General features: G+C 39.7%; 1 protein-coding gene across 2 annotated transcripts in view; it reads right to left on the bottom strand.

The window, feature by feature from the left end:
• Nucleotides 1-4549: 4549 nt before the first annotated feature.
• Nucleotides 4550-27618, bottom strand: part of COMMD1 (copper metabolism domain containing 1) — a 104164-nt gene continuing 81095 nt past the window's right edge. For both annotated transcript variants that reach the window (XM_045189397.3, XM_024552747.3), the window contains exon 3: nt 4550-4763. In XM_045189397.3, the coding sequence (XP_045045332.1) occupies nt 4653-4763 (111 nt within the window). In that variant the 3' untranslated portion in view covers nt 4550-4652. The remainder of the gene's footprint in view (nt 4764-27618) is intronic.

Raw genomic sequence — 27618 nt, 5'->3', positions numbered from 1 at the left:
CGGGTGCCATTGAATAGACAGTAAGGCCAAGGCCATCGGAAACACCAGCAGTCTCTGCACAGGGACAGGTTGAAGATGGATGTAGGCTGCAAGTAAAATTGAACCTCACTGCCCCCAAGGTCACATGTGCATTCAAAATCATCACTGTAGGAACTGTCATCATCTAAACATAATGAACAAGGACATAGACTTTTTTTACATGTACATATTATTCTTTTAGAGGGTCTGGCAGGTAGAACATTGAGCTGAAAGACAAGTACCCTGAGGTCTCTTTCTAACCATGGCCTTCTACAAGTCCTCTGCCCTGTCTGCCCAGATGTTTCCCCATTTGACAAGATGAGAACATAGCTTCTACCAAAAGCCTGCAAATCAGTCATTCTGAGATCAGCGCTAAATTTTTGCCATGGTTCTCAAAATATCCAGAATGTGAATCACATAAAATCTCTCAATTTATTTTTACTTTTAATATAAAAACAGTATAATAGTAGCATTAAAGATTTTAACTGCTTTCCCCTTTCAACCTAAATTTCCTTTTTTAAAAGGTAATATTGCTGTTATTATTGTTTTTAGATTTTATTTACTTTTAGAGAGGGGAAGGGAGGGAGAAAGAGAGGAAGAGAAACAGCAATGGGCAAGAGACACATTGAATGGCTGACTCTTGTATCGATTGGTTGCCTGGCCTGCAACTCAGGCATGTGCCCTAACAGGGAATGGAACCTTTCGTTTCATAGGCTGGTACTCACTCAACTGAGCCACACCAGCCAGGGCTAAATTTCTTTTAAACTAACAGTTTAATCTTGTGTTCTACTTGTGCTTTCAAATCCTTATTATCCCCCTTTCCATTTCTCCCTGCCTGTATCCTGTGAATCAAAGAAACCTGAAACCCTAACAACAGCAGGAAATAGAAAACTAGCCAAGAGCAGAGAAAAAAATGAAACAAAAGGCCTAATTATAGTCCTTGGTGAGTAAAATGATGTAAATACCCATAGTTTTCTATTTGCTCATGTATAGGTTTAGTATTTTATTCTGACAGCATATGTAGTGGACCAGTAACTTATGTCAATTGGCACCATTATTTGACAGGAAGCAGGCACAGGCAGGTTCCTTTGTAACAAAGGCTGGCTCAGTGCTGCATACAGTAGTGATGCTATGAGTGATAATTATGGCCAGCCCCAGAAAAGGCAGAATTGACTGTACTTAGATAAAAATTGCTATCTCTCAAATGTTAAGGTGAAAACAATATACTTTGCAACTAGAATTAAGCTCAAACTAATTATGTTCTATTTGGATTTTCTCTTTTGCTGGCTAAATCACCATTAAAACACAAGTGGCAAACAAAAGGCCTGTGGACCTAATCTGGCCCTCCACCTTGTTTCTACCAGGCAGCAGCGCCGAGCTCTTGCTTAACTGCTAAGGAGTAGCTATATTTATACAGTCCTAAAATTACATTCGGCCCTTTGAAGGCAACCACGAAGCTGATGTGGCCCCTGGTGAAAAAGAGTTTGACACCCCTGAAAATATTTGAAAACCTTGACTGGAAAATTGGACAGCTAATGATAGGGTGGCAATTGTCCTGCAAAGGCCCATCGCTTCCAACATTCTGCTCTTTCAGAAAAATGCCACTCATTTCTGAGCTGACCCTAGAAAACTTCCTTCTAGATCCTTCCCTGTCTCTTTACTGGTCTAGATAGTTATTGTGCACTTCAGAAAAAAATATTTTCTAACATTCTGTTTAACATTTATTTTCATTTAATTTCTATTTATATTTTGTATTGCAAAATTTCACTCAGGTCTAAAAAAAGAATTTCAGTAACTACTAGCTTGACACAATGGCAGCTATTTAAGATTTCAGATACTCAATATCATCCTTGGCTTTTCCAATGCCTTCTTGCATTTGGGGGAGAATAAGTTAAACTAAATTTTAAAATACTATAATTCTTTTGAATCATCATTAAAATAAGACTGGGGAAAGAGAGAGTTATATAAAGGAAAGGGGAGGATGTAATGGTGGAATTAGGGCTTCACTGATGAAGCTGATAAGAACCAGCGCTTCCACAGAAAGCCAGTCCTGAGGATAGGGCCGATGCTTTGCTTCCTATCGATGTGAAACTACTGAAGTCTGGAGTTTCTGCCTGATTTTATTCTGAAAGCAACTTTTGGCCTGGCCTGCCTGGACTGTTTCTCAACAGACAAGTTAGAGTGCTTATTGCTTAAACAGGGACAATTTCTACAGGGTCTAATTCAGGCTGAGGATTATTTTTATTTTGCCCCACATACCCTGAACTCAAAATAAAGTGGTTGTAACCTAGGATTACAGAGGTAGGAAACCTAGTGGAGTCTGCTGGGACCCTTAAGCCAGTTTTCTCCTTCCCCAGTCCTCTCTCCAGGGAGATGTCCTAGTTTAAGTGTCCCATACAAAAATTTACAAAAGCAAGTTAGTCCCAGAAAATACAGATAATATACACAATTAGACAAGAAGGAGAGTGTTTTATTCTCATACTTTCTTCGCGGGAATATAAACTGATAGAACTTTCTGGAGAGAATTTGGCAGTGTTTATCAAAGTCTTACAAACAGTATGCTCCACTTCCAAGAATGTATTCAGGGCAAGTCAACTTTTCTCCTGGTTCTAGCCTTCTTTCTATTATCTCTGTGTATTAGGTTGATGAGTCATTTAACTGGTTTTTTTTGTTTTTTTTTTAAATCCTCACCAGAGGACACGCATATTGATTTTAGAGAGAAGGAAAGGGAGGGAAAGAGAGAGGGAGAGAAACACTGATGTGAGAAAAAAAACATCAATCAGTTGCCTCTCACACATGCCGTGACTGGGACTGAACCCACAACCCAGGCATGTGCCCTGACCAGTATTGAACCCGCAACCCTTTGGTTTACGGGACAACTCTCTAATCAACTGAGCCACACCAGCCAGGGCTTAACTGTTCTTATCTTAGTGTGTTCTGTATTTTCACAGTAGACTATAATAAACATTTACTCCTTTGGTAATCAGAAATTTTTAAATCACCATTAAATACAAAACACACACAAACACCCCCTGCCCAGAACCACTTGCATTCAAAAGTGCTAGTGTTAACCTTCAGTAGCCAGTTTTGGGGTTTTTTTTGGGGGGGGGGGGGATGATGATGATGGAAAACACAGTGTATGTAACCAGTTTTTCTAGTGATCTATGATTTGGGGATATAATAAAAAAGCCTATGTCCACTTTTGTGGCTGTTACTTTCATAGGCTGATCTAAACAGAGCTTTCTCTGTGGGCCCATGGACTGTTCCTTCAGGCTTCCACAAACTCTCATTGAAATGAGAGTTAATAATAATGTGGTAGCTACAGTTCTTCCTTCCTTCCAAAGACACTGGAATCTCATTATCTAATAAGATACTGTTTATCTCCATTTTACAGGAAAGACATTATCTAAATTCTTCTAAAGCACATGACAGTAGCCCTGGGAACAAAGAGCAAATTTTAATAGTTCTGTGGCCAAAGCACACTACCCTACTATTTCAGGATGTTTTCTGAAGGGTCCTCAGGGGCTATATTTAAAACCTTCTGGTTATTGTTTGCTAACTGCTGGGATGGTTTTAATCAGGGAGGAAGCCAGTATTTTCAGCTTGGGTGTTGGAAGAACTCCTAAAATGTCTCCTAACTGATTTAGGAGAAAAAGCTTAAAGAAGAGGAATTATTCCTGCCCTGGAATAAACTCATTAGAATTGACATATGATATAACCACAGATCAAGAGAACTACATTTTTTCAACACATTATATCCCAAAGACAACTGAGGTTTCTAAATTTTGTCAATATCAGATGATAAAACCTGTTCAACAAGGACCATCGCCTTAATGTACAGGTTGGGAGCATCCTCCTCTTGGAATAATCTTGATGTTTCACATAACTTCTCTCCTAGGATCTACTTTGTATACTAGTTCTCTTGAAGAAATTTTCTGGAAGAGGTTTTTAGGACTCACCTAAAATTTTCTGAGGTAAAAAATCTCACATCACCTCCATAGACATTTTTCTCTCCCCACAATCCTGACTGGGGGTAAGACAGAGAGCCCCTTTGTGATGAGGCCAGTTTATTTCTAGGTTCTAGAAAAGACATGTTTCTCAGTAGCTCAGATCAAACCAGACACCCTAGACTTGGGCAGAACAAATTCAAATACCTGAAATCAGTTCCAGAAGCATCTCTGGTTTTACTGATGGGGATCAGTAAATCTCTAGGCCTCAGGTCAAGATATATGGTATTTGGTCAGCCTTGTCTTTGTATGAGTAAAATGTTTTCTAATTCTTATATAACTTATCATGTATAGATTCCTAAAATCCAACCCAGGAACAAGCCTCCACAGCGAAGGTTTCTAAAGTCAACCCTAGCCCAGTCCACCCGAATCCATGTCTCTGGAGATAGGGTCCCGGACGCTTCCTTTTTAAAAAAATGCTGCTACAAGTCAAGTGTCTCTACATGCTGAAGTATAAGAACCTTTGCAGTAGAACAACTGTAAGAGTGAATGGAAGAAATAAGTCTCAGCAAGCAGAGGCAGGCAAGATTTGAATTTGAGGATTTAATACTAATAGTGAATAATGGTGAGAAAAAAAAAGGTCAGTGAGGAGGGATCGTGAACACCTTTGCTTCAACAAGTCCATCTTCAGCTAGCTGGCTGCATCAGTGTGCTGATGCTTTCTTCTACCTCTGAGAGCTTCTTCAGGATTTGATTGACCTTGGCCTCATCAAATTCCAAACACAGAAATTCAGATTCCTGCAAAACATAAAAGGGTGTTTTACAGATAGAAGATAGCTAGAGCTCTGGATCTGGTGCGACCCAGCTCTAAAGGACTAGGGCCCTTACTCAGGAAACAAAACCTAACTGATATTTTACTCAGCACAGCAAATCCAAGACAACGCCCTAAATGAAACTACTTCTCTGAAGTGTTTCATAAATGGTAAAGAGGTATTCAAATGTCAGGTGTTCTCATTATGAAGCACGTAAGAAGCTCTTCTTGTCTGTCATCACATTTGACCCCATAATAATTTTTAAGGAAGTACTTAAGTATGCTGTTTTATAGATGACGGTCCTGGGACACAGACAGTTAACCTGTATCACAAAATCAGAAAGGGGGAGGGTCAGGCTGTGAACTCCATGGTGTCTCCACAGCATCCTGCAACATAAAATGGAAGGAGGATTTGGTTTAGCTCTGTGTGACCCTGGGAATTGGGCTAACTTGGATTTAGTGGTGATACTAGAAATTGTGACAAGTGGTGTCCAAGTTTCTTGGGAAGTATCAATCAGATTAACTGATAACCAGATCGTGAAACAGCCCTAAATAAGTCTAGGGTTATTCTACTTGTTGCAAGCCAGCCCTCCCAAGATTTCCCTCAAACACATTCCCTTTAATCACTGTTAAGGATCAGTCTATCAATCCTGTATCAGGTAGATATCAAAGAAAAAGGCCTTTAAAGTATGGTGAAAGAAATTTCATGGCACTAAACAAATCCTAGGTGCACACTGTCTTGAGAGACAAGGGCAAATTATATATATCCAAGAGGAACTATATTCAAGATTCTTGAGAACAATAATCACATAATTTTAGAGCAGTATGAATTATTAGAAATCATGTAATCCAACTGCCTTATTTGTTAGATAATGAAATCGAGGACCAGGGCATATTAAATGGCATGCCTATTGCCCGTCCCTCTGTTGATGGCAGAGCCACCAGATCAGTGCTCTTCTCTACATTTTCCTCTGTAAACACTATGGCATTTCCCACCTCTATCCCCAAAGTGGAAGGTAAAAGAAGACCACAGCTTCTTCAGAGGGAGGGAGTTACTCTATCATCAGCTGGAAAAACCTTCAGGAGTTGATTCTGCAAAAGTATCTTTGCTGTTGCTAAGCCCCTATGCTGAGTCTATAATGATGGCATTGGACATCCCCCAGAAAAAACAAATGCAGAGGAAAAATAAGGGGTCTCTCAGAAGAGAGTCTCCCAAAGGGGAGGGAAGGCAGCTTTCCCTAGCAGGAAACTTGCTCCTCAAACGTGTATTTGGGTAGGACAGGGGAATAGTCTCTCATATGTGAGCTTAGAAAACTGCCAGATTTTCAATTAGTCAAAAGCAAAAATCAATTAAAAAAAAAAAGAAGGAAGCTTGCTTGCTGTGTTTAAGTTTCAGGAGGAGCATATTTACGCCAAATTAGGCAGTTCAGCTGGCTAAATTAAGAACAGATCTCAGACTTGAAAGCCTTTTATTCATTCAGTTTCACTAAGATGTTTAGCTTGACTTTTAAACATTTTTTAACATTTGGCTTTTCGAAATAATGGCCTGGAAAATAATAATTAGCAGAGTCTAACATATATTTAGGAAACTGGCAGAAAAAATGACGTAATTTCTGTTTCACCTCAGTGAGAGAAAGTCTGTTACAATGATAAATTTCTATTTATATGAGAAGAGATTATCAAGGACAATGCTCATAGAGATAGAAAAGCCTTAGCACAGTTTATTAATAAATAGCCAGGATCTTTTCTGAGCAGGGATCATTAATTTGTAAGAGGTTTTAGTACTCACATTATTTTTGATTAGCCCTCTTAAGTATTAATGAAGCTCAAGTTTATTTTTAAAGGAAATCAAATACTAAAGAGAAATAGCAGGCTAGATAAAGAGAGTTGAAAGTTAAACAAATATTTTCTATCCTCTCCCAACCTTCACCTCTCACCCCTTGAAACAATGCACAGTAACAATCTTAGAAAGATACATATAACCATACATGAGTCTTGAAGAAACAGTTTACCTGAAACTTTATTATCAACGCCTAGCTTCATTTAGTTATGCTATCAATATTTTATCAGTAATTCAAGAGCCTTTAAACTGAAATTAATACATGGGGCTTTTTTCAAATTTCACATTTGACTGGAGTACTCTACCAAAAGCACATTTAATGCACTTGAAAATATCTTTAGAAACATAGGTGGTGCTTATTAAGCCACAGGGAAAAAGTACAGAGCAATATGAAACACTTCAGCTTTTTTTCAGTTATCCACCTTGATCCGGACCTAAATGACCATAATAAGAGATGACAAGACTAAATTCCTGTATGTAAATATCTGAGTAAAGAATTAGAACCTACTTCTTCTCAGTAGAGTGTGGATACTGCATGGGGTAGGGTCAGAAAGTGGTTAGCAGATGAATAAGCAAGCATATCATTAGTAAGACTATGTACTTTGTGATCAAGGGGAGTACGTCATTGTATTAAGCTCAAGGGTTTAAATAACTATTTTAAATTAGGAAAGTAGAGGCAAAATAGTCAAATATTTTCTCCAAGTGCAAAAGCTACAAAATTCTAAGAAGAGATCCTTGAGAAACCACCCTGTCTGAACCAACAACAAAACAAAACAAATAAAAACAAGCTAGCTTTAATGACTTCCAGAGAAGGCCATCTCACAGATTCCTCAGAAACTCCTTTCCCAGGTAATCAGTCACTCTAACATTCTTCAGGAAGCTCTAACTTGTCAAGCCTAAGTCTTTAATTCTTTATCTGAAGCTTATTTCCAAGCAGGGTCAGAGAGTATAACTGGTTATTCATTTATATAATAATTGAAGACTGTTATTAAACAAGTGTTTGGATTTCCCCCATCTCACACTAAGTAAGCTCTTTGTATAGGATGTCCATTTAGATGACTTCCTTATCTTGGCCCATAAGCATATTCTGAGCAATTCTTTGGTAAAATAATAGTGTAACCAAACAACCAGTGGGGTCCTACCTAGCTCACCACCACTAGGCAAAAACCCTGGAGACAGAGTTTGGTGGAAAGGAAAAGGAAACTTTTTACTTAAAGTACATACAGTTTGAAATAATGGCAGGTTTCTGTCTCAAAGCCTGTTTCCTCCAAGACACCCAAAGAAAATCACCCTGCTACCCTCTGCCAACTTAATTCCGGTTTGCACCAGGAACCTCTTCTTCCACCAAAGGCACCATCCTTTAAGAAATTTATGTGGCTTAGCTGGTTTCCAGTCACTGTCTAGCTTCACGCATCTTTTGGAGTCTGCCTTCAGGCATCCTACTTGCGGTGAGCTGTCCTCTTTTCCCCGCTGCTGCCCTCCGGTGTGTCTGTGTGTCTGGCCAGGCAGGACTCATGCAGCACAGCTCCAGTCGTTTGTGCCGCTGCCCATTTTGTGTACGGAAGGCGCAGGACTTGCCACCTGGCCACGGGGCTTCCAGGACCAGCACTGACTAGTCCTCTAAGCCCTGACCCACATGTTGGTGCAGTAGGTCCAAGGCCTTGCCCAGGATGAAGTGGGCACAGCGGCAGCGACTGACCGCTGCTGACAGCCCACCTGCTGGAGGAGCACGTGAGCGGCAGGCAGGCGGCTGCCCCTGTGAGAGCTGCTGCTGACCGCCCACACTGGAGGAGAGCATGGGTGGAGAGTGGGCCACTCCCACAATGGCTTCCCACGTGGGAACGGGGCACAGGGCTTTTTGCCCTGCCTTGAGGCTCCCAGGACTCATTGCCTAGAGCCTCATCCTTTCCCCTCTTACTGGCTTAGTGCCCGCTGTGCTCCAGGTCGGCCCTGGAGCGCTCGAGGGGGGGCACCAGGAACGTTCCCAGACCACGTGGTCTTATAGCCTGGGGCCCAGCAACTCTGGCCCCCGGGCAGCTGGGAAAGAGGAGAGAACAAAGAGCACCGCATTTCCGCACGCTCTTCGTTTTACAGGATGCCCCCAGAATCCCCTGCACTCTGGAAGTAGCTGCGTTGTCACCCCGGTTGTCAGGACAATTCACACTGTTTCGGCTGCTGCAGTGTAGCCACTGCTCATGCGCCATCCTGGGCTTCTCCACCCTTCCCCCATTTACATGGAGGAGGGCCCCCCCATTAAAATACTACAGTGATGATGCTAAAAATAGAAAATAAAAAAGACTACAACGTACTAAATACCTCTAAACCATTTAGAATCAATTCAACATAAAACAAAATAGAAATCCTATAACCTATTTTCTATATTATTATAATTTTCCATTGAAATTTTCACAAAGCTGTATTCTCAATTTATTAACCATATTTAGCATTATAATACAACATTGGCAAGTTCTAACATGCTGTGGTTTCTTGAAAAATGCTCAAGTTGGGGGTTGGAGGGTGAGAATGGGAAAGGGTGCCTTAGGGTCCTGATGAACCGATACTGACTCAAGAAGGCAGCACACATCTGGCCAGATTTCATAAGGCTTATTCCCAAAGTTTTTCTTCTGGTTTTGTTACTAGTGATATGGGCTCCTAGTTTTTGAGTTCAGCAAATAAAGAAGTCAGAGGCAAGAACTGTAGTGTATGACATTTATTTAGCAAGCAAAGTGAAAGTACAGTTGAGGTTAAGAATCAAACGGACTGCTCAGAGATCTGCCTTGGCTTTTTTTTTTTCCTAAGATTTTATTTATTTTTAGAGAGAGAGTAAGGGAGGGAAAAAGAAGGGGAGAAATGTTGATTGGTTGTCCCTCACATGCCCCCAACTGGGGACCTGGCCCACAACCCAGGCATGTGCCCTGACCAGGAATCAAACCAGCAACCTTTCGGCTTACAGGATGACACCCAACACACTGAGCCACACCAATCCGGGCTGCCTTGGTCATTTAGAAAGTAAGTCACAGAGGGAGAAGTAAGCCAGCTGGGATCCACAGACTCAGGAAACAAGTTACAGAGGCAAAAGAAGGGCCCTTCGAGCTTAGGAGAAAGAAAACAATGATACACACATGAAAGAAGGGACAGGGCAGTGGCAGGGGTGGAAGGTGGCGGTAGGAGTGGGGGAGATATGGGAAGGTGTGTGAGAGAGAAAGAATGAGAGAGAGAACATGAGCGACTGCACTGAGTCCTTTTGTCTTAAAAGACTTTTTATAGGGTCAGTGTCATGGTCTCTGCTGATTGGCTGGCACTTGGGAAGTCATTAGTCATTGTACGTGGTCCTGTTGTCAGCCTTGGTGTAGTTTTGTCTGCTTTTGCTGCTTTTCTGGGCCTGGAGCTAAAACACAACTGAGGCCTAGATGTTATCTCTAGTTTGATCAAAACTCCTAAGATTATTTGATGCAGATCAGAACCTCATTGTCCTGTGGGCTTAATGCTTAAGGGAGTGGCCATGCAAGGGAGAAGGAAGTAGGTGAGTCAGGGTTCTGGATAGGGTAAGTTTGAATCAGCTACCTGTCTCAGTGTCCCCATTCCACTTGCCAAGGAATTTTCCTAGCTTCTTACTATCCTGCTCAGTATTTACTGACACAAAGGGACTCTTTGCTGAGTAAAAACTTAAGTCAAAAGGCCTATCCCCCTATTTGCGCTGTTTATTTCATAAATTTAAATTAACCCTCTGATCTGCAGCTCTACCTCCTCTGTGTCTTTTAAGAATGGGAGAGAGAACAAGAACATGGAGCAAAGGTCAAAACTGGTAATAGCTTCTTAAAGAGCAATTATATAATAAATAAGATACCCAAAAGTTTTGAACATTGTCCACCAGAGAAGTTCAAAACATCTTCCTAAGTAAACCTGTGTTCACTACTCATTTTCATACATCCTATGGCTTTCTCAGAATTATCATTGATACTGTTCCCTAACTCCTACATGAGATCTCAAATAGCTTCTCTGTGGCAAAGGATCTTCCAAGTTCCTTCCTAAGGAACCATTTACCCAAAATTAAAATTTTATAGTTCCCTAAAAACTGTGATTATTCTCCACTTGTCCTTTTGTATCTGTTCTCCACTGTTCTCTGCCTTATTCCATGCCCTGTGAAGCTGGTCTCTAAGACTGTATTACCCCCTTGTTTTCTGGCATAGAGCCGGGTTCAGGCAAGAGGAGAGAGCGATCAGGATGTTTATTTCCCAACCCCCAACTCCTTCTCCTCTACTATTGCCAATATTTGCTACATGGGAGTGTTATTTCTTCATTTCTCACTTGACTGTCTGGTTTCAATTGGTACTTCAGTATAAACATTAAGATGAGTTTCTTCAGATTGCCGAAGTACATATTCATCCAATACAACTCCAAAAATGAGCAAAGCAAGGCTTTTCATCATGCCTAAGTTGGTAGAAAGGCTGCCCTCCAAGTGTAAAAAACAGGATAATCCAGCACATTTTTTTTCTCTTATTTGATATCAAAATCTTGTATAGTTGCACTTTGATATTAAAGAACAACAACAATAACAATAGCAGTGACAACTGTGGAAGGTTAGATTTCATTAAGAATTAGCATCAAAGGTCTTGATATCAGAAACATGGCCTCATCTCTATAGCCTGTTCTTACATCCTATACCTAAAACAATGGATAGCTCAGCTGTGGCTTAAAACAATACTTCAAAAAAGAAAACTTGCAATTTTTAACAATACATATTACAACCAATGGTTTTTACTGAGGCCATTTTTATCCTAAGGAAATCCTCATTTCAAATATAATAGCCGACAAGTCCTACACCTATTGTTTAAAGAACAGGCTAACCTAATTCTCCAAAAGGGAAAAATAATTGTACTCTAAATCACAAAACAAATCATCCTACTGAGGATGAAAAGAGACTGAAATCAGACTCTTTTGGAGCTCTAAGACTGCAACTTAACGACCGAGCAACTAGATTAAAATGGCTCACCCCAAAATTCAAGAGGTGTCTATAATGTTCTAAGAATGATGTGGGACTGAGATAGGGTCTCCAAGAACTAAAAGAATTTATTATAATAAATGAAAATAGCAATGGCTCAGCACATACCAGGTGCTTTCAGTGCCAGACCAGCTTCTAGAATCAGGGATGTCCAACCTGCAGCCCGCAGGCCACATGCGGCTCAGGATGGCTATGAATGTGGCCCAATACAAAATTGTAAATTTACTTAAAACATTCAGAGATTTTTTTGTGATTACATGTTGCAGTGTATTTAATGTGTGGCCCAAGACAACTCTTCTTCATCCAGTGTGGCCCAGAGATGCCAAAAGGTTGGACAGCCCTGTTCTAGAGGAAGTATTTTTCCACAGTCCCACTATCTCCTAGAAAAGGACAAGGTATATTACCAGTGTAGCATAAAAGCATTAACCATTACTGGACAACAATTACTGAATTTTCTGGAGATTTTTGTGAGGACAACCTGACAAAAGAAATTAAAGTGCTTTAAGAAAATTTTAAAGCCCACACTGCCATAAATTCTAATTATATTAAAAAATAAACTCTATAGGAAAAGAAACTTTCCATCAGTTAACTAGAAACTCAAGGGCAAAAAAAGACATTGGGTATCTAGGAGGTTTCACACCTACCACTGATGTTAGTTTACTGTTAAACAAAGCTGAGGCAACTAACTTCAATTTTACCAATGACACACTCATTTTATATAAAAGTGGAAACATTTCAAAAATAACATCAGATCTTAATTATTCAGAGTCCCACGATATGTGTCTCTGCTGCTTCACTTCTTCCTCCTCTTTTTGGTCCATCTTTTAAGTTATTTCCACAAAATGAAAAAAAGAAAAAAATTAAACTGGTTAGCCAGACTAAATCATAACATTTCTGCAAGATGCTTTACAGAAAAGGAGATTAGAGCTATTGGGAGAAACTTTAATCCTGATTTCACATAACTACTTTTGAAAATCATACCCATGTAGTGTAATTTAAGTAAAAAAGATTTTCTTATCCAAATATTTCCTTTCATTTAGTAACCAGCACTACTGTTCTCAGCCTAGACATCTTTGAAACATAAGTACTCCCAGGAGAGGTATTATGAAAAGTTATTAACACCTTTCTATTACTTTAATCAGGAGACATGTGTTCTTCCAAGAGGAATGAACCCAAGTAGTCTGCCTTAAAACACAGGGTACCTTACCATTAAGAGGTGTAGATCAGGCACAAAATATAAAAGAACTAGGAAAGTACCAAAGGCAAATCCCTCTCTTTACCCCGGAACCCGTATCAGATGCACAGATCCGTAGGTGATGTATATTAGGTAACTTGGATTCCCTGATCCATACTCTCCATGCCTTTCTGGTCACCTGATCACAGAAGTTGCTAGGCACCAGGAAAACCTAGGAAATCTTACAAACGGAGCACTAGCAAGATAATTTCAATGAAAACCAAGGGATGAATTTACGCATAAACACAAACATATCCTTCTGACGCTGTGCTTTCATTTTTATCTGCAGAGTCAGGATATGTGAACCACCAAGCCAACAAGATGTCAAGAACACTGTTCACTCAAAGTTGTTTGAATTTCTAAGAGAGAAAGTGGCAGTATGCCACGAATAGGACCCCGAGATTCTTTTGGTTTAAGGTTCTAAGATGGAAAAAAAACAGAGCCATGATTTAGAAGAAAACTATACATGCTTGTCCTGCCAGTGTGTGGTCAAAAGGAACACGAATTTTTGGCCTAGGTAACCCTGACTTGTTTCTGAGAGGGAGGAAACAGTTTTGACCTTGCAAGAATGAGTGGTTCTTTTGTTCGCTGAATGATGTTGCTAAACCAAGGCTATCACTATCCTTCCCCGCCCCCAAGAGATTTCAAAGCAGCCTGACATTTATTCTGCTCCCTATTACAGGTCAGTGGACAGTGAACGATAGAGGTACCATCAATCTTCATTTTATCACTAGAAAAAAGCAAAAGAAACTCACAGAATAACACTAATTACGCAAAGCCCAGAATTCCCAGCTCTTTGATTTAAACTGTCACCCACTAACACATCTGACTCTGAGTTTGGACACTTTCAAACATGATTAATAAAGTACATGTAGCAAAGTGGAATGGAAACTAATTTAAAAATTACACATTTTACGCTGATTTACATAAACACTAGGACTCAAGCCTTTACGAAGATATTTTAGAACACCCAACAAAAGAAAATAAAGTGGAGCCAAATTATATAAACATGAAAAGCTCAACACAATTAGATCATTGGCTGATTTCTGTGTTTTTCAAAATGTGCTCTAGGTCATATTAGGACTTTTCATTTTGGGTAGGATTTAATGTTAAGCTACTCAGATCTTCTGTATTTTGAAAAACTTTGGTTGAAAAATATTTGGGTAGGAAACTATTTTTAGGTGCTCTGATTGGATCTGCAGAAAGTCATACTAGCTTTTGGCTAAGTAGAATTACTTCCCATGTGAAAATGGACAAAGACAGAGGAGCAACAGCTGAACCGCTGAAAAGGCAAATCACACTGAAGGAAGGAAAAAAATTATCTTAAACCTTAGAGAAACCAAATGACAGAACTCTATAGCACTGGGCCGGAGTGGGGCTGGGAGTGTGTGTGTGTGTTGGGGGGGGGGTTGCTAATTTTAGTTTTAAAGTTCAAATTGGGGCCCTCCTCATTCCTGAAGAGGTACATTCCAGAGCAAACTCATTTGCAAACAACTTTGACAAACAAACTAAAATATATTTACATGACAGGAACAGAGATTAAAAAAATAAACAAAATACTCATCCAGAGTTGCTTGTTTATTAGGCAATACCACTGGTCAGGCAGGAACAAAGTATGCAATGTACTTGCTTTCTGGGGTTCTTGATAATCTACAGATCAAGATGGGGGGGAACATCTCAATATGTCCAATAAAAAGATAGGAGTTCGGCAATGAATAACAGACTCCTTGGCAGGGGAGGAAGACAGAAGCGGTACTAATCAAACCAATTCTGTGATTCCAGATTTTCTCCAACTAGAGGGATCACCAACATGGCTCTGCCAACAGCACCATCTCTCTGTTCCCAGCTTTCTCTTGCCATTTAAGTCATGAATGACTGCACAATTAAGCAGAAATAGGCATAGTGAGATCAGCATTTCCATTGGCCCTTCTCTGGAGGAAGCAAATAAGCAAAGAGGGCAAAAGTGGAAATATTTGACCAAGGGTAAAAGGAGTTTCAACTTCAGAAAATGCTAATTTTGGGGGGAAAGTTTTAAATGATTGTTTTTTCTTGAGGTTATGGGGAAAGAGGACTAATTTTGTTTCATTTCCAACAATTTCCAAATACAGTCACATTCTGAGGTACTAGGAGGGGTTGGGACATTAACATATCATTTTGCAAAGGAGATGCCCAGTCCATACAATCCCCAGTGCTTGGAGGAGCCCATGTTTATCAAGCATCTGATGAACATTTGCAGTTAATGATGATTATCTCACACATGATTTTAGGCTTGCTGTTCATATCTTACAGAAAAGAATTTCTTTTTTTTTTAATTGTTATTCAATTACAGTTGTCTGCATTTTCTCCCCATCCCTCCATCCCACCCCAGCCAAACCCACCTCCCTCCCCTGCCTCCACCCTCCCCCTTGATTTTGTCCATGTGTCCTTTATAGTAGTTCCTGTAAACCCCTCTCCCCACTGTCCCCTCCCCACTCCCATCTGGCTATTGTTAGATTGCTCTTAACTTCAATGTCTCTGGTTATATTTTGTTTGCTTTTTTCTCTTGATTATGTTTCAGTTAAAGGTGAGATCATATGGCATTTGTCCCTCACCGCCTGGTTTATTTCACTTAGCATAATGCTCTCCAGTTCCATCCATGCTGTTGCAAAGGGTATAAGCTCCTTCTTTCTCTCTGCTGTGTAGAATTCCATTGTGTAAATGTACCATAGTTTTTTGATCCACTCATTTGCTGATGGGCACTAGGTTGCTTCCAGTACTTGGCTATTGTAAATTGTGCTGCTATGAACATTGGAGTGCACAGGTTCTTTTGGATGGGGGTTTCAGGGTTCTTAGGGTATAATCCCTGCAGTGGAATTGCTGGGTCAAAGGGCAGTTCCATTTTTAGTTTTCTGAGGAAATTCCATACTGTTTTCCACAGTGGCCCCACCAGTCTGCATTCCCACCAACAGTGCACTAGGGTTCCCTTTTCTCTGCATCCTCTCCAATATTTGTTTGTTGATTTGTTTATGTTGGCCACTCTGACCAGTGTGAGATGGTACCTCATTGTGGTTTTAATTTGCATCTCTCTGATGGCTAGTGATGCTGAGCATCTCAGAAAAGAATTTCTAATAGTCCAAAAACACAAAAAACCAGATACATACAAAACCTATCTGAGGGTTGCTCAGGTCTGCTAGCCCAGTTTGGGAAAAGTTGTATGTGGCCTCATCCTCACTGAACTTGATTTTGAAATGTCATTTAACCTACGGGGTCTGCCAGAATAAAAACTGCTGGGAATGGGATTGGGAAATGGCTTTAAAAAACTCTCTCATAATCCTCACTCCCAGAGCCTATTATATACCTTGCCTGCCATGCTACGTCCCAGCGTCCAGCCCTGAAGAAATGGCTCAGGGTCTGGCACACCATTCTGTGACAGAATATGGGGATGAAGGAAAGAGAAAGGATTTGTAGTCACTGCATGAAGATAGTCACTGGCTTCTCTAGCTCAAATGACTTACTGCAAACTTCTGGAGATGGCAGAAGAGAGGAGACTACATTTATTATATAGGGTTGAATTCTAACATCACTTAAATTGCCTGGCCTTTGTTCACATGCAATTATCATCCCTCAGATTAACCCAGTGCTTTACAGTTTAGAAATCACTTTCACATGTATGATCTCATCTGATCCTTAGAACAGACCTGTTAACTAGAAAGAGTACAAGCCAGGAATCAGGTTCTCTGAACAACTGCAGAACTGACAGACCTTGTCAATTTGATCCAAAGCAGATCTTCTCAGCTATATTTGGCAGGAAGGCATTATCAGATAATGCAATGGTTTTTATGGGTTTTTATATACTTATGATCCAATTTATGTAGGAAGAGAGCCCACAAATCTAGAAACTAGATATTAAAAGTTCAGTCCTTTGTAAAAAACAGAGCAGGCAGTCAGGTCCTAACTGGAGAAGAAATAGACTTCCTAATTTGACTACCATTCATTCAGTACAGTTTGGGAGCGGTGGAGGGAATACAAAAGTTTGAGGGGTTGCAAGGATCATCTCTAGACCCTGGAGAAAAATGAAATGCCACAATTTTTAAAAAGTCCATCTAGAAGACAGGAGTAGGAGAGACTGTAGGAAAAGTGTGACAAATTTGAAGACATAATCAAATTCAGAGGGATACAGAAATTATAATAAAGATAATATTAGTAGCAATAACTAACGATGGCTAAGACTTATTGAATGCATAAAAAATGCCAGACATTACATTATGTGCTTTACATGCATCATTTAACATTGGTGAGGATAATTTTATCCCATTATACAGATGATGAAAGTGAGGAAGAAGGACCAACTTGTGTAAGACCACACAGGTGGTAAGTAGCAGAGCCAGTTTTAACCCCAGGTGTGTCTGGCTTTAGAGCCTGAGCACTTAATCATTTCACAACCCTGACTCACATTCATATATAACATAAACATCATCAATAGGCACTAAGTACCCACATGTGAAAGCTATTCTAGGACTTAGTTAACTTTAACAAAGACTCCAAGGAAAGTTGAGTGCTGACAGTATGATTACTCAAAGTCAATCTAAAGTAGTCTATCAAAACATTTGCATAGGCAATGGATAAATCCTGGTTGCATAGAAAGATTTCTAGCTTTATTCTAAGTGTAATGGAGTAACAGCATAGCTAAGTTAATATATGCATATGACCTAGGCACAGAAGCATATCATAAGGAGACTAAATTCTTATTTTGAGAAAGACAGGCTTTTATTCTCTTACTCTTTGTGCGTTTGGGAGGTTGTGAGGGAGGAAGAGGCAGGGAGAATTCAGTTACAGTGGTACCTCAGTACTTGTCATTAATTCATTGCAGAACTCATGACGAGTGCTGAAACAGACGAGCACTGAATGTGATGAGTGACGAAGCATTTTCTTTTGTGGGGCGGCAGTGTGACTTACACAAGCTCTAGCAAGCGTGATGAGTCTCAAGCAAGTGCCAAGTGCTGAAACATTTTTTTCTTGTCAAAATGCAACAAGTACAGGGTTTGATGAATTCTGAAGCCAGTAAGTACCAAGGTGTGACTGTATGTATATCTAGCTACTTGTCCCCATCACCAGGAGAGCTGGACAAAAACATTTACCTTTGTTGTTCTATGAGCTAATGTGTAGAGCTCCCTGAATTAGATACTCTTTCTCCCACTTACCCAAAACACAGTCAACAGAACCAAAATAATACCTTGCTTAAACCTGGGATTCTTTCCAACATAATCAGAAGGAATTTCCAATTCTACCTTGTTGTCTAACCCAAGAACACCAAATTATTCAAATTGAAAAAAATCAGAATAGCATTTAAGGAACTTTTGGGATGCAAAAAGATAAATACATTAAATTGTGAGTTTAAACCTTTAATATCCTTCATATTTGGCCCACATCTATTCTCTGGCCAAGCCAAGGGTAAATAGGAATGAGTGGAATAAAGGGAAAGAGAGCTCTTGATAATGCCCCAAATAGCATAGTTCAGTCATACATAATTGCCTACTAAAAAAATAAAGACTGCAGGCAGCATGCACATTGTTATAAATAAAAATAAGCTGACAAATAATTGGTAAAAATAAATAATGCTTACTCTACTTTGTAGTCTATCCTTTTACGGAAAAAAAAAAACCCACTGTGGAGTAGCTCAAGACATGGCCCCTCCACTTCTGACAAGTGGCTGCCTGGCCAGCAGCCATAGGGAACAAGGAGAATAGCCTATATCTGGAGTCCCAGCCTTCTCAAGACCCCTATGTTTATCACAACCCTATAGCATTTTCACACACTACTGGGGCTGGCTCCCTCTTCACTGCCTTAACCTTGTAAGTAGCACCAAGGCTAGAAGTGGGGTACGGTCACTCTCACACCAATCCACCACCAGTGGTGCACTCCCCTATAATTCGAGTAATAAACAGCATGTCCACAGCATGTTCATATCTGCTAGTCCTCTGGGTGGATTTTTGGAATATCATGAACACAATGTAGTGTAGCTCTCGGTTTGCAGGTCCTGCATTACAAACACATTTATCATTCTAGTCAAGATTATGTCAATAATACAGAAATATGAACTATCTAAAAAACATCAAAAGAAATGGGGGAAAATAGTAAAAAAATTAATTTGAAGAAAAGTAAAATACTGAGTTGGCCAAAAAGTTCTTTTTTTTTCTGTACGATTATTTTTCTCTGGCTGTAGTAATGCTTTATTGTCTTTAACTTCATTCAAAACAATTTTGCTAGATTGTATTGTGAACAGCTGTCATATCAGCACACATTTTAAAAAATATCAAAACTGGTGATTTTTTTGCCCTTGCTGGTGTGGCTCAGTGGACTGAGAGCACCAGCCTGGGAACCAAAGGCTCACCAGTTCGATTCCCAGTCAGGGCACGTGGCTGGGTTGCAGGCCAGGTCCCCAGTTGGGAGTACGTTAGAGGCAACCAAACATACATTGAGGTTTCTCTCCCTTTCTTTCTCCCTTTCCATTCCCTGAGAATAAATTAACAAAATCTTTAAGAAAATTTTTTTTTAAAAACTGGTGAATTTTTTGTATCCATTTTAATATTGAGAAATATTGAGATGAAAGAAAATACAAAACATTTCAGCATATTATGCTTTATTATTTCAAGAAAGGCAAAAATATAACTGAAATGCAAAAAAAAGAAAAGACTTGTGTAGTGTATGGAAAAGGTGCTGTGAAGGTGCTGTAACATGTCAAAAGTGGCTTGTAAGGTTTCTTGGTACTATTGACATTTTTGCCAAATAATTCTTTGCTGTGGGGCTGTCTTATTCATTGGGAGATGTTTAGCAGAACCTCTGACCTCTACCCACTAGAAGCCAATAGTAGGAAATAGCCAACATACTCAAATTATCCAAATCAATAGTTATTGGTAAAAATGAAAAATGTGCCTCTTATTTTATGGGAAAAAATAAATGGACTTTTTGGCCAATCCAATATGTTCTCTAATGGATGTGTAAGAAAAATATCTTGACACTATTGCATATATTTCCTCTGTGAATGTGGTTTGGCAAATTCTTTGCCAATGGAGGAAGGATGAATGTCATCTTTAACTCCTGAGTTGGGTTTTTCTGGTTCCTGAAGAATTTTAAACAAATGTGTAGAATATAAGGCACTTAAAATTTTTGGTTACATCATTTCAAGTAAATAGAAAATAGACAAAAATACGACTTTCCCATACTCTTTCTCTGGAGTCACCATTTGTTCAATTGTTCAAATTTTGCCGCATTTACTTTGTCATTTTCTTTCTCTATCACACAACCACTTGAGAGTAGGTAGGGATATCATTCCTTTTTGTCCCTAATAACTTTAATATGTTCTTCCCAAAGATACGGATAATCTCTTATATAGTCATGTCATCTCATCCAGTCTCTATTAAAATTTTACCAAATGCCCCAATAACGTCCTTTATAAAGTTTTTTCCTGCTCCCAAATCAAATCCACAATCACACACTGATTACATTTAGATGTATCTTTAGTCTTCTTTAATCCGGAAAAGTTTCTCGGTTGGCCTTCCTTGTGTTTCTTGAACTCAACATTTTTTAAAATAATACAAGCTAGTTACTTTATGGAATGTCAACTTGAGTTTGTCTGATATTTCCTCATTATTAGATTCTCTGTGTGTGTAAGTATGCCTAATCTATTTACTAGTTATATCTCCAGTGGTTAGTGAACACAGGCTTTGAAGTCATACAAACTTAAATTCAAATCTAAATAAAACTCCACCACTTTTGAGCTATGAGACTGCCTAGGTTTTAGTTTCCTAATCTGTAAAATGGTGATTTAACAGATTTAACTGGTAAGGTTGCTGTGAAATTTAATGAGATAATGTATCTAAAGCAACTTAACACAGTTTTTTGGGGGTGGGCAGAACTGTATTTTACACCTCTCTAATTTAACCACAGTATCTCATACCCAGCTGTATGAAAATAATACTGGTTGATTAAGCAGCACCTCTATTAAACTTCCACAAAGGGAAAAAGAGGACTTCACTCTGACATTACATGCTGCCTGTAGCAATCCAGTATGGCTAAAGCACTTCATTGCCAGCCGGAAACTGGCAGCAGCATCTCACTTCCTGAATGTCTCCATTATTGGCCCCCTCCAGATATCCTGCCTCTGCCTGTACTAGCCAAGAAGTACACAAGCACTGGCTAGTAAAAGAATACCAGAGGTGTGACAATGAGCGTGTTCCTTCGTGCTGAGTTCTTGCAGAGACAGACACTGGCCAGGGCAGTGGGGTGGAAGAGTATGACAAAGGCACCAAATACAAAGAAGCCTCCAGGCTGGAACTACCAAGAATGTGAACGTGATGATGAGTACTCTGACTACAAGCAGGGGCAGGGTCTCACGTGCAAACTCTGTCTTCCTGTCAACCCGTTACTGTCAATCCTAAGAAAGAAAATACCAAAATGAAGTAATTTTCTGATAGTTCAAATTAAGAGATCAATATTCAACAATAACAATGTAGCAGGTCAAGATGGAGGTGTCAGTAAACACGGGCTCATCTCCTCACACAACCACATCAAAATTGCAACTAAACTACAGACCAAAGATTACTCAGAACTGTCAGAAGTCAAGTTGAATGGAAATCCAACAACTATAGAACTAAAGAAACCACATCAATCCAGACTGGTAAGAGACACAGACAGGCAGGACCCACACCACATGCGGTGAATGATGGTTCTGGGGGAATATCTCAGAAGCGACAGATCCCAGCTCCACATCAGGCCCCCTAGCCTAGGGTACCAGTGCCAGGAAAAGAAGCCCCCATAAGTTCTGGCTGTAAAAACCAGTGGGATTAGAGTTAGTGAAAAAGACTACTGGACACCCCAAAAGTTCCTTTTAAAGGGCCCATGCTGAACTTACTCAGATGCACTCCCTCTGAGCTCCCCACCACCGGGGTAGCAGCTTGAAAGGCACCAGTGATATATGGGGAAGAACTAAGTGTCTGGCATTAGGGTGAGAGCTGGGGGACAGCATTCTCCCAGAGCGAAAAGTGGGCCACTGTGCTTTTTTTGAGCCCTCCCCTCATGGAGCCACAGAGCCAGCAGGAAGGAGACTCCATCAACTTGGCTTACACTGTTCACCCCACCATGGCGTTTACCTGAGGTTCTGTCTCACCCAAATTACAGTCCACCCACAGAACTATACCTCTGGCTAAGTGGACTGAGGCCTGGCCCTAGCAGCAGCCAGCTCTGGATCATAGTTTGGCTCTGCCTGGAAACCTCCAAGCCCAGCAAAAGTAGCAGCCATCTGCAAATTGCTTTGTAGCTCATGCTGGATAGCCCCAGGTGGAACATGGGTAGTGGCTGACCCTGACCTACACCAACCGGGAAACCCCAAAACCTGTGCACACAGTGGACAGCTACAGAACACCTCAGAGCACCACCACCCTGTCCCAGCACAGCTGATCCTCCATGGAGGGCAGAGGTTAGTGGTCAGTGGTCACAGCCAGTCCTTGTAGCTGACTGGACTGGGTAAATCCCTTCCACATACCTGCCAAGAGCGAGCAAGGCTCAACTACAAGATAAGGATGCACTCAGCCCACACAAGGGCGAAACTTGAGTACACAGTTTGGGTGATGGGTAAGGTTGTGCCATTGGAGCCTCCAGGACAGGGAGTCCTAGTGGCTCTGCTTATTACACAGAAACAAACACAGGGAGGCTGCCAAAATGAGGAGACAAACAAACATGGCCCAAATAAAAGGAGAGATCAAAACTTCTGAAAAAGAACTAAACAAAATGGAGATACACAATCTATCAGATGTAGAATTCAAAACACTGGCTATAAGGATGCTCAAAGAAGTCAGTGAGTACTTCAACAGCACAAAAAAGAGCCAGGCAGAAATGAAGGATATACTAACAGAAATGAACAATTTATAAGGATTCAACAGTAGAATGGATGAAGTCAAGAATCAAATATGGTATGGAACATAAGGAAACAAAAAACAACAAAGCAGAACAATGAGGATAGTGTAAGCAGCCTTGGGAAAACTTCAAGCAAACGAACATTCACATCACAGGGGTACCTGAAGGAGAAGTTAAAGAGCAAGAAATTAGAAATCTATTTGAAAAAATGAAAGAAATTTTTCCTGATTTGATGAAGGAAATAGACATGCAAGCCCAGGAAGCACAGAGAGTCTCAAAGAAGATGGATGCAAAGAGGCCCACTCTAAGAACATCATAATTAAAATGCCAAAGGTTAAAGACAAAGAAACTTAAAAGCAACAAGAAAAAAAACAGTTACTTACCTACAGGGAGTTACCACAAGGCTGTCAGCCGATTTCTCAAAATAAACTTGCAGGCCAGAAGGGATTGGCAAGAAATATTAAGTCATGAAAAGCATGTACCTAGAGCCAAAATTGCTCTACCCAGCACACCTATCATTTAGAATGGAAGGGCAGATAAAGAGCTTTCTAGACAAGAAATAACAAAGGAGTTCTCCATTACCAAACCATTCTTATATGAAATGTTAAAGGGACTTATTTAAGAAAAAGAAAATCAAAACTATGAAAAATAAAATGGCAATAAACATATACCTATCAACAACTGAATCTAAAAAATCAAACTAAGCAAACAAGAAGAACAGAGACAGAATTACGGATACAGAGAGTGTTTTGGTGGTTACCAGATGGGAGGGTTGTTTGGGAGAATGGGTGAAGAAGTGAGGGTATTAAGAAGTACAAATAGGTAATTACAGAATAGCCATGGGGATATAAAGTACAGTATCGGAAATGGAGTAACCAAAGAACTTATGTATGACCCATGGACATGAACAAAGGTGGGAGAATTGCCTGAGGTGAGAGTGCAGGGTGCTGGGGTGAGGCAAAGGGGGAGAAAGTGGGACAACTGTAACAGCAAAATCAGTAATATAGTTTTTTTAAAAACACTGTAAAAACCAGGAGGTCCATAGTTAAACTGATATTCATACTTCATTTCCACCATTCCCTTGCCCATAGCAAGAGGGTGAGGGAGTTGGTATGCAGAGCTCATCCAATCTATTATTTTAGTATGATAATATCTTCCTGCTGAAGAAAAAAAAACATAGGCCCAAAATGGTGTCTCTCCTGCTAAAAGCCCATGATTTAATACCTGATTTAATTGCAGTTTCATCCTCTCCCAGAGACATAATCTTAATCAACCAGTATAGAATTTTTGGGTCAAGCACCAGTAAGGTAATCTGTCACATGAGCCTTCTCCAAATCCTGTAGAAAGAGGCAGTATGCATAATAAAAACCCTCCCTAATCTTTCCCCCCCAAAAAAAGATGTCTGCCAGAAAATAATCCTTTGTTTGCTTTTGTGGATAGATCCCTAGCCCCATCCTTCTTCCCATAAAAATATTCTATTTCGTACAACCCACAGGGAGCCCTTCTAGTTGTTTGATGTGATGCTGCAGGATTCGTGAATCACTTAAAGCCAATTAGATCTTCAAGTTTACTCAGCTGAATTTTGTTTTTTAACAACCGCTACATTCTCTTAAAAAACATCAATAAAATTATTCTATTTATGTTAAACCAATCCTTTATGTCAGAGATTAAAACAAAACAAAAAAATGATTATAGCAGCTAGTGCAGAAGTACAGACCCACTTTTGAGATTTGGAGTCTAATTTAATCTGGGTTTTTCTATGTTAGTAACTCAAATATTCCATCATTTTTCTGTTTTTTACCCCCTCTGTCCATTAGAACTCCAAATGAAAGTCAAATGAGCCCTGAGGTTAAAAAAAAGAAAATGAAATGAAATGCAACAAACAAGAAAATTTTTGTGTCCCAAATTTCAAACTGTAAGGAAAGGCCTCCAGCAAAGCAAATAGAAAATTATATTCTCACAACGGTGCTGAAATTAGGGCTTACATCTGTAGTCTGAAAAGAGATAAGAAAATTCTAATGCAAATCTTTATTTTTATCTTCATAAATGAAAAGTAGAAATACTATAACATGAACATTAAGACAGAACATCCATTAATTCTGTCATTTATAGGGTAGAGGCCCTAAGTTTGAGTCTCCCTCCAAATAAGTTCATTGAAATGAACTGTTTTAGAAATGAGAATTATAAACTGGAGGTTAAATCTAAATAGATGACAATTAAGATGCTACACTTGAAGGTCACTATAACCCGTGTTTATTAGGACATAACAGCTCTACTGGAAATTTCCAGAAAGTCGTACAGTAGTCCTCCCTTATCCAAGGGTGATATATCCAAAAAACCCCAGTGGATGCCTGAAACCACAAATAGTACTGAATGCGGTATATATTACGGCTTTTCCTATACATATATACCTATAATAAAGTTAGTCATAGTTAAGAGATTAACAACAATAACTAATAATAAAATAGAACAATTATAACAATATACTGTTGTGAGGGAGGAAGAACCCTCCTAGGTTCTTTCAGCTAGTCTAATTAAATCTATATGAGACAGATTAGATTAGCAAGAGACAATAACCAAGTTTAATTATATACATAACATATAGGAACCCCAAACATTAGGGAATCAGAAACCCCCCACACAGGAAAGATTCAGAGACAGAGAAAATGAGGTATGTATGACATTCAGAGCTGAGGATGAGGTAAGGCACCTGAAGACTTCAGAGGGAGGGAAGGAAGGTCATTTGGATGATGATCTGAAGATCAGATTCAGTAGTTAGAAGTTTGTCCCGCTTAGAGACAAGTCATAACAAATTACTTCTGGTAGTAACTATTTATTATGGGCCAGGTTCCCAATTTAAATATTTTACAGAAGAGTACAAGTTTCTCTTGGGCTTGCAAAGCCACCACTGCCTTCAGCTCAAATGATCCACATACCAAAGTAGCACATCTTGGGGAGGCCTGTTCTGAACCCCTTCACTTTAATGAATGTTATGCAAATAGTCTCTCTCTTGTTCAAAATATCTTACTGTACTGTACTCACCCTTCTTTTTCCTTTAATGCTGTGAGATGATAAAATACCTATGTGATAAGATAAAGTAAGGTGAATGACGTAGGCATTGTGACCTAGTGTTAGGCTACTACTGACTTTCTGGCAATATGTCAGAGGGAGCATCATCTGCTTTAGGTGATCCTGGATCATGGAGCTGTGATGATGTCGACTGTTGGAAATCAAAAGCAGACAGTGTTGATAGTTGAGGAAACTTAATATTTTAGAACCACGGTTAACCTCAGGTAACAGAAACTGCAGAAAGCAACACCACATATAGAGGACTATTGTATATACTTTTGCAAACATCTTTAACTTGGGGAGAAAAATACTCCTCAGCTCATTCCGCTGCAACACACATGAAATCTCAGTATTATGTTTACAATTTCAATATACTTAAAACATTTTAAAGGTTAGGGTTAGAAAGGAGTATGTAAATTCTGCCATTTTATACTCAGTTTCTCCCTTTATAAGAAGATGAGGAAGTGAGCTCAATCCATCATCACCCATGGAACCCAAAGCAGTATTATGAGGGGGGAAAAAAATCACTGATTTCAGAGTTAGACAATTTGGATTTAGATCTGGCTCCACTATTATTAGCTGTACGACCTTGGGAAAGTCATTTCATGAGTCTTGGTTTCCAAATCTAGAAAATAGAAAAATAACACCTATCTAATAGGAAAGGTACAAAGACTAAATACAACAGCACATGTGCAAGCACCTAGCATTACGTCTAGTGTGACACAGACTCAATAAACGTTAGCCTCCCGTTCTACTGCTACACACATTCTGTCCCCTGATACTTCATAAGGAATTTCGCTAAACACTTTACTACCAGTTCTGTTTTCTTCAAAACAGGCACATGGCTCTTACTAGTGACAAATAAATAGTCATGTGAAAGACTCCTGAGGCCTGACATTGCCCACCAGAAACAAAGAAGTTCTCATATTGGGGAACAGCACCAATTGCTTCAGGCTATGACCAGCCCCAAGCAGTAAATTAATTTCTGAATGTTTTTATCATGTTGTATCTTGAGAGCTTTGTGCTCTTTCAATAGTCTTTTCTCCCTTACAAGGATCAGGCACATTATTTGTCCTCTTTCCCCTTCTTAATAGAGTTCTTTATTCAACAAGCCCACCCAATGGATTTAAATATTAACAATCAGAAAAGGCCAGGTTCAGCCATGAAGAAACTGGCAAAGTCTCAGGAATAGACAGAAGCCTTTATTAACCTTTTAATACCTGGGTTTTTGTGTTTTCTGCTCTTGGAAAAAGCAGATTTGCTGATGTACTGGTTCAAACACATCTGTGTATTTCCCTCACCTACAATATCACAAAACCCTTAGCACGTAGAGGGGTCCTTACTAAAGTCCAGAATCTCAGACTCCATCTACAATCTAATAAAGCAATGCTTCATGACCTTTTCCACTTTGTGGACAGGCAGACCTTGACACATGGCATCTCGGAAATAAAGGAACTTGAAAGTATTGATTGCTACAAAAGATTAAAGTACCAGCAGCAGTGAGAGAGAAATAGTATACAAAGATAAATTATTTGTCACCTGACTCAGAGACTTTTACCACATAAACATAATTGTTTCAACTCCAAGCAGCTCTGGGTCAATGTCCACCTTCTTTATAGGGAGGACCACCCCTGTCAGTTCTAAAGGAGAAAGTGAATGTCAGAAAAGCAGATAACACTTGACTTGGGGGAATGTGTTCTCAATGTGAGGATCATAAAACACTAAGGCAATGAATTAGGCATCAGATACTTACTGGGTGTCTTATACTGGACAGGTGTAGTTTTAGACTCTGAGGATTTAGCTATA

The sequence above is a fragment of the Desmodus rotundus genome, chromosome 5, assembly GCF_022682495.2.
Source record: "Desmodus rotundus isolate HL8 chromosome 5, HLdesRot8A.1, whole genome shotgun sequence".
Lineage (NCBI taxonomy): Eukaryota > Metazoa > Chordata > Mammalia > Chiroptera > Phyllostomidae > Desmodus > Desmodus rotundus.
This window is presented reverse-complemented; position numbering and strand designations above follow the sequence as displayed.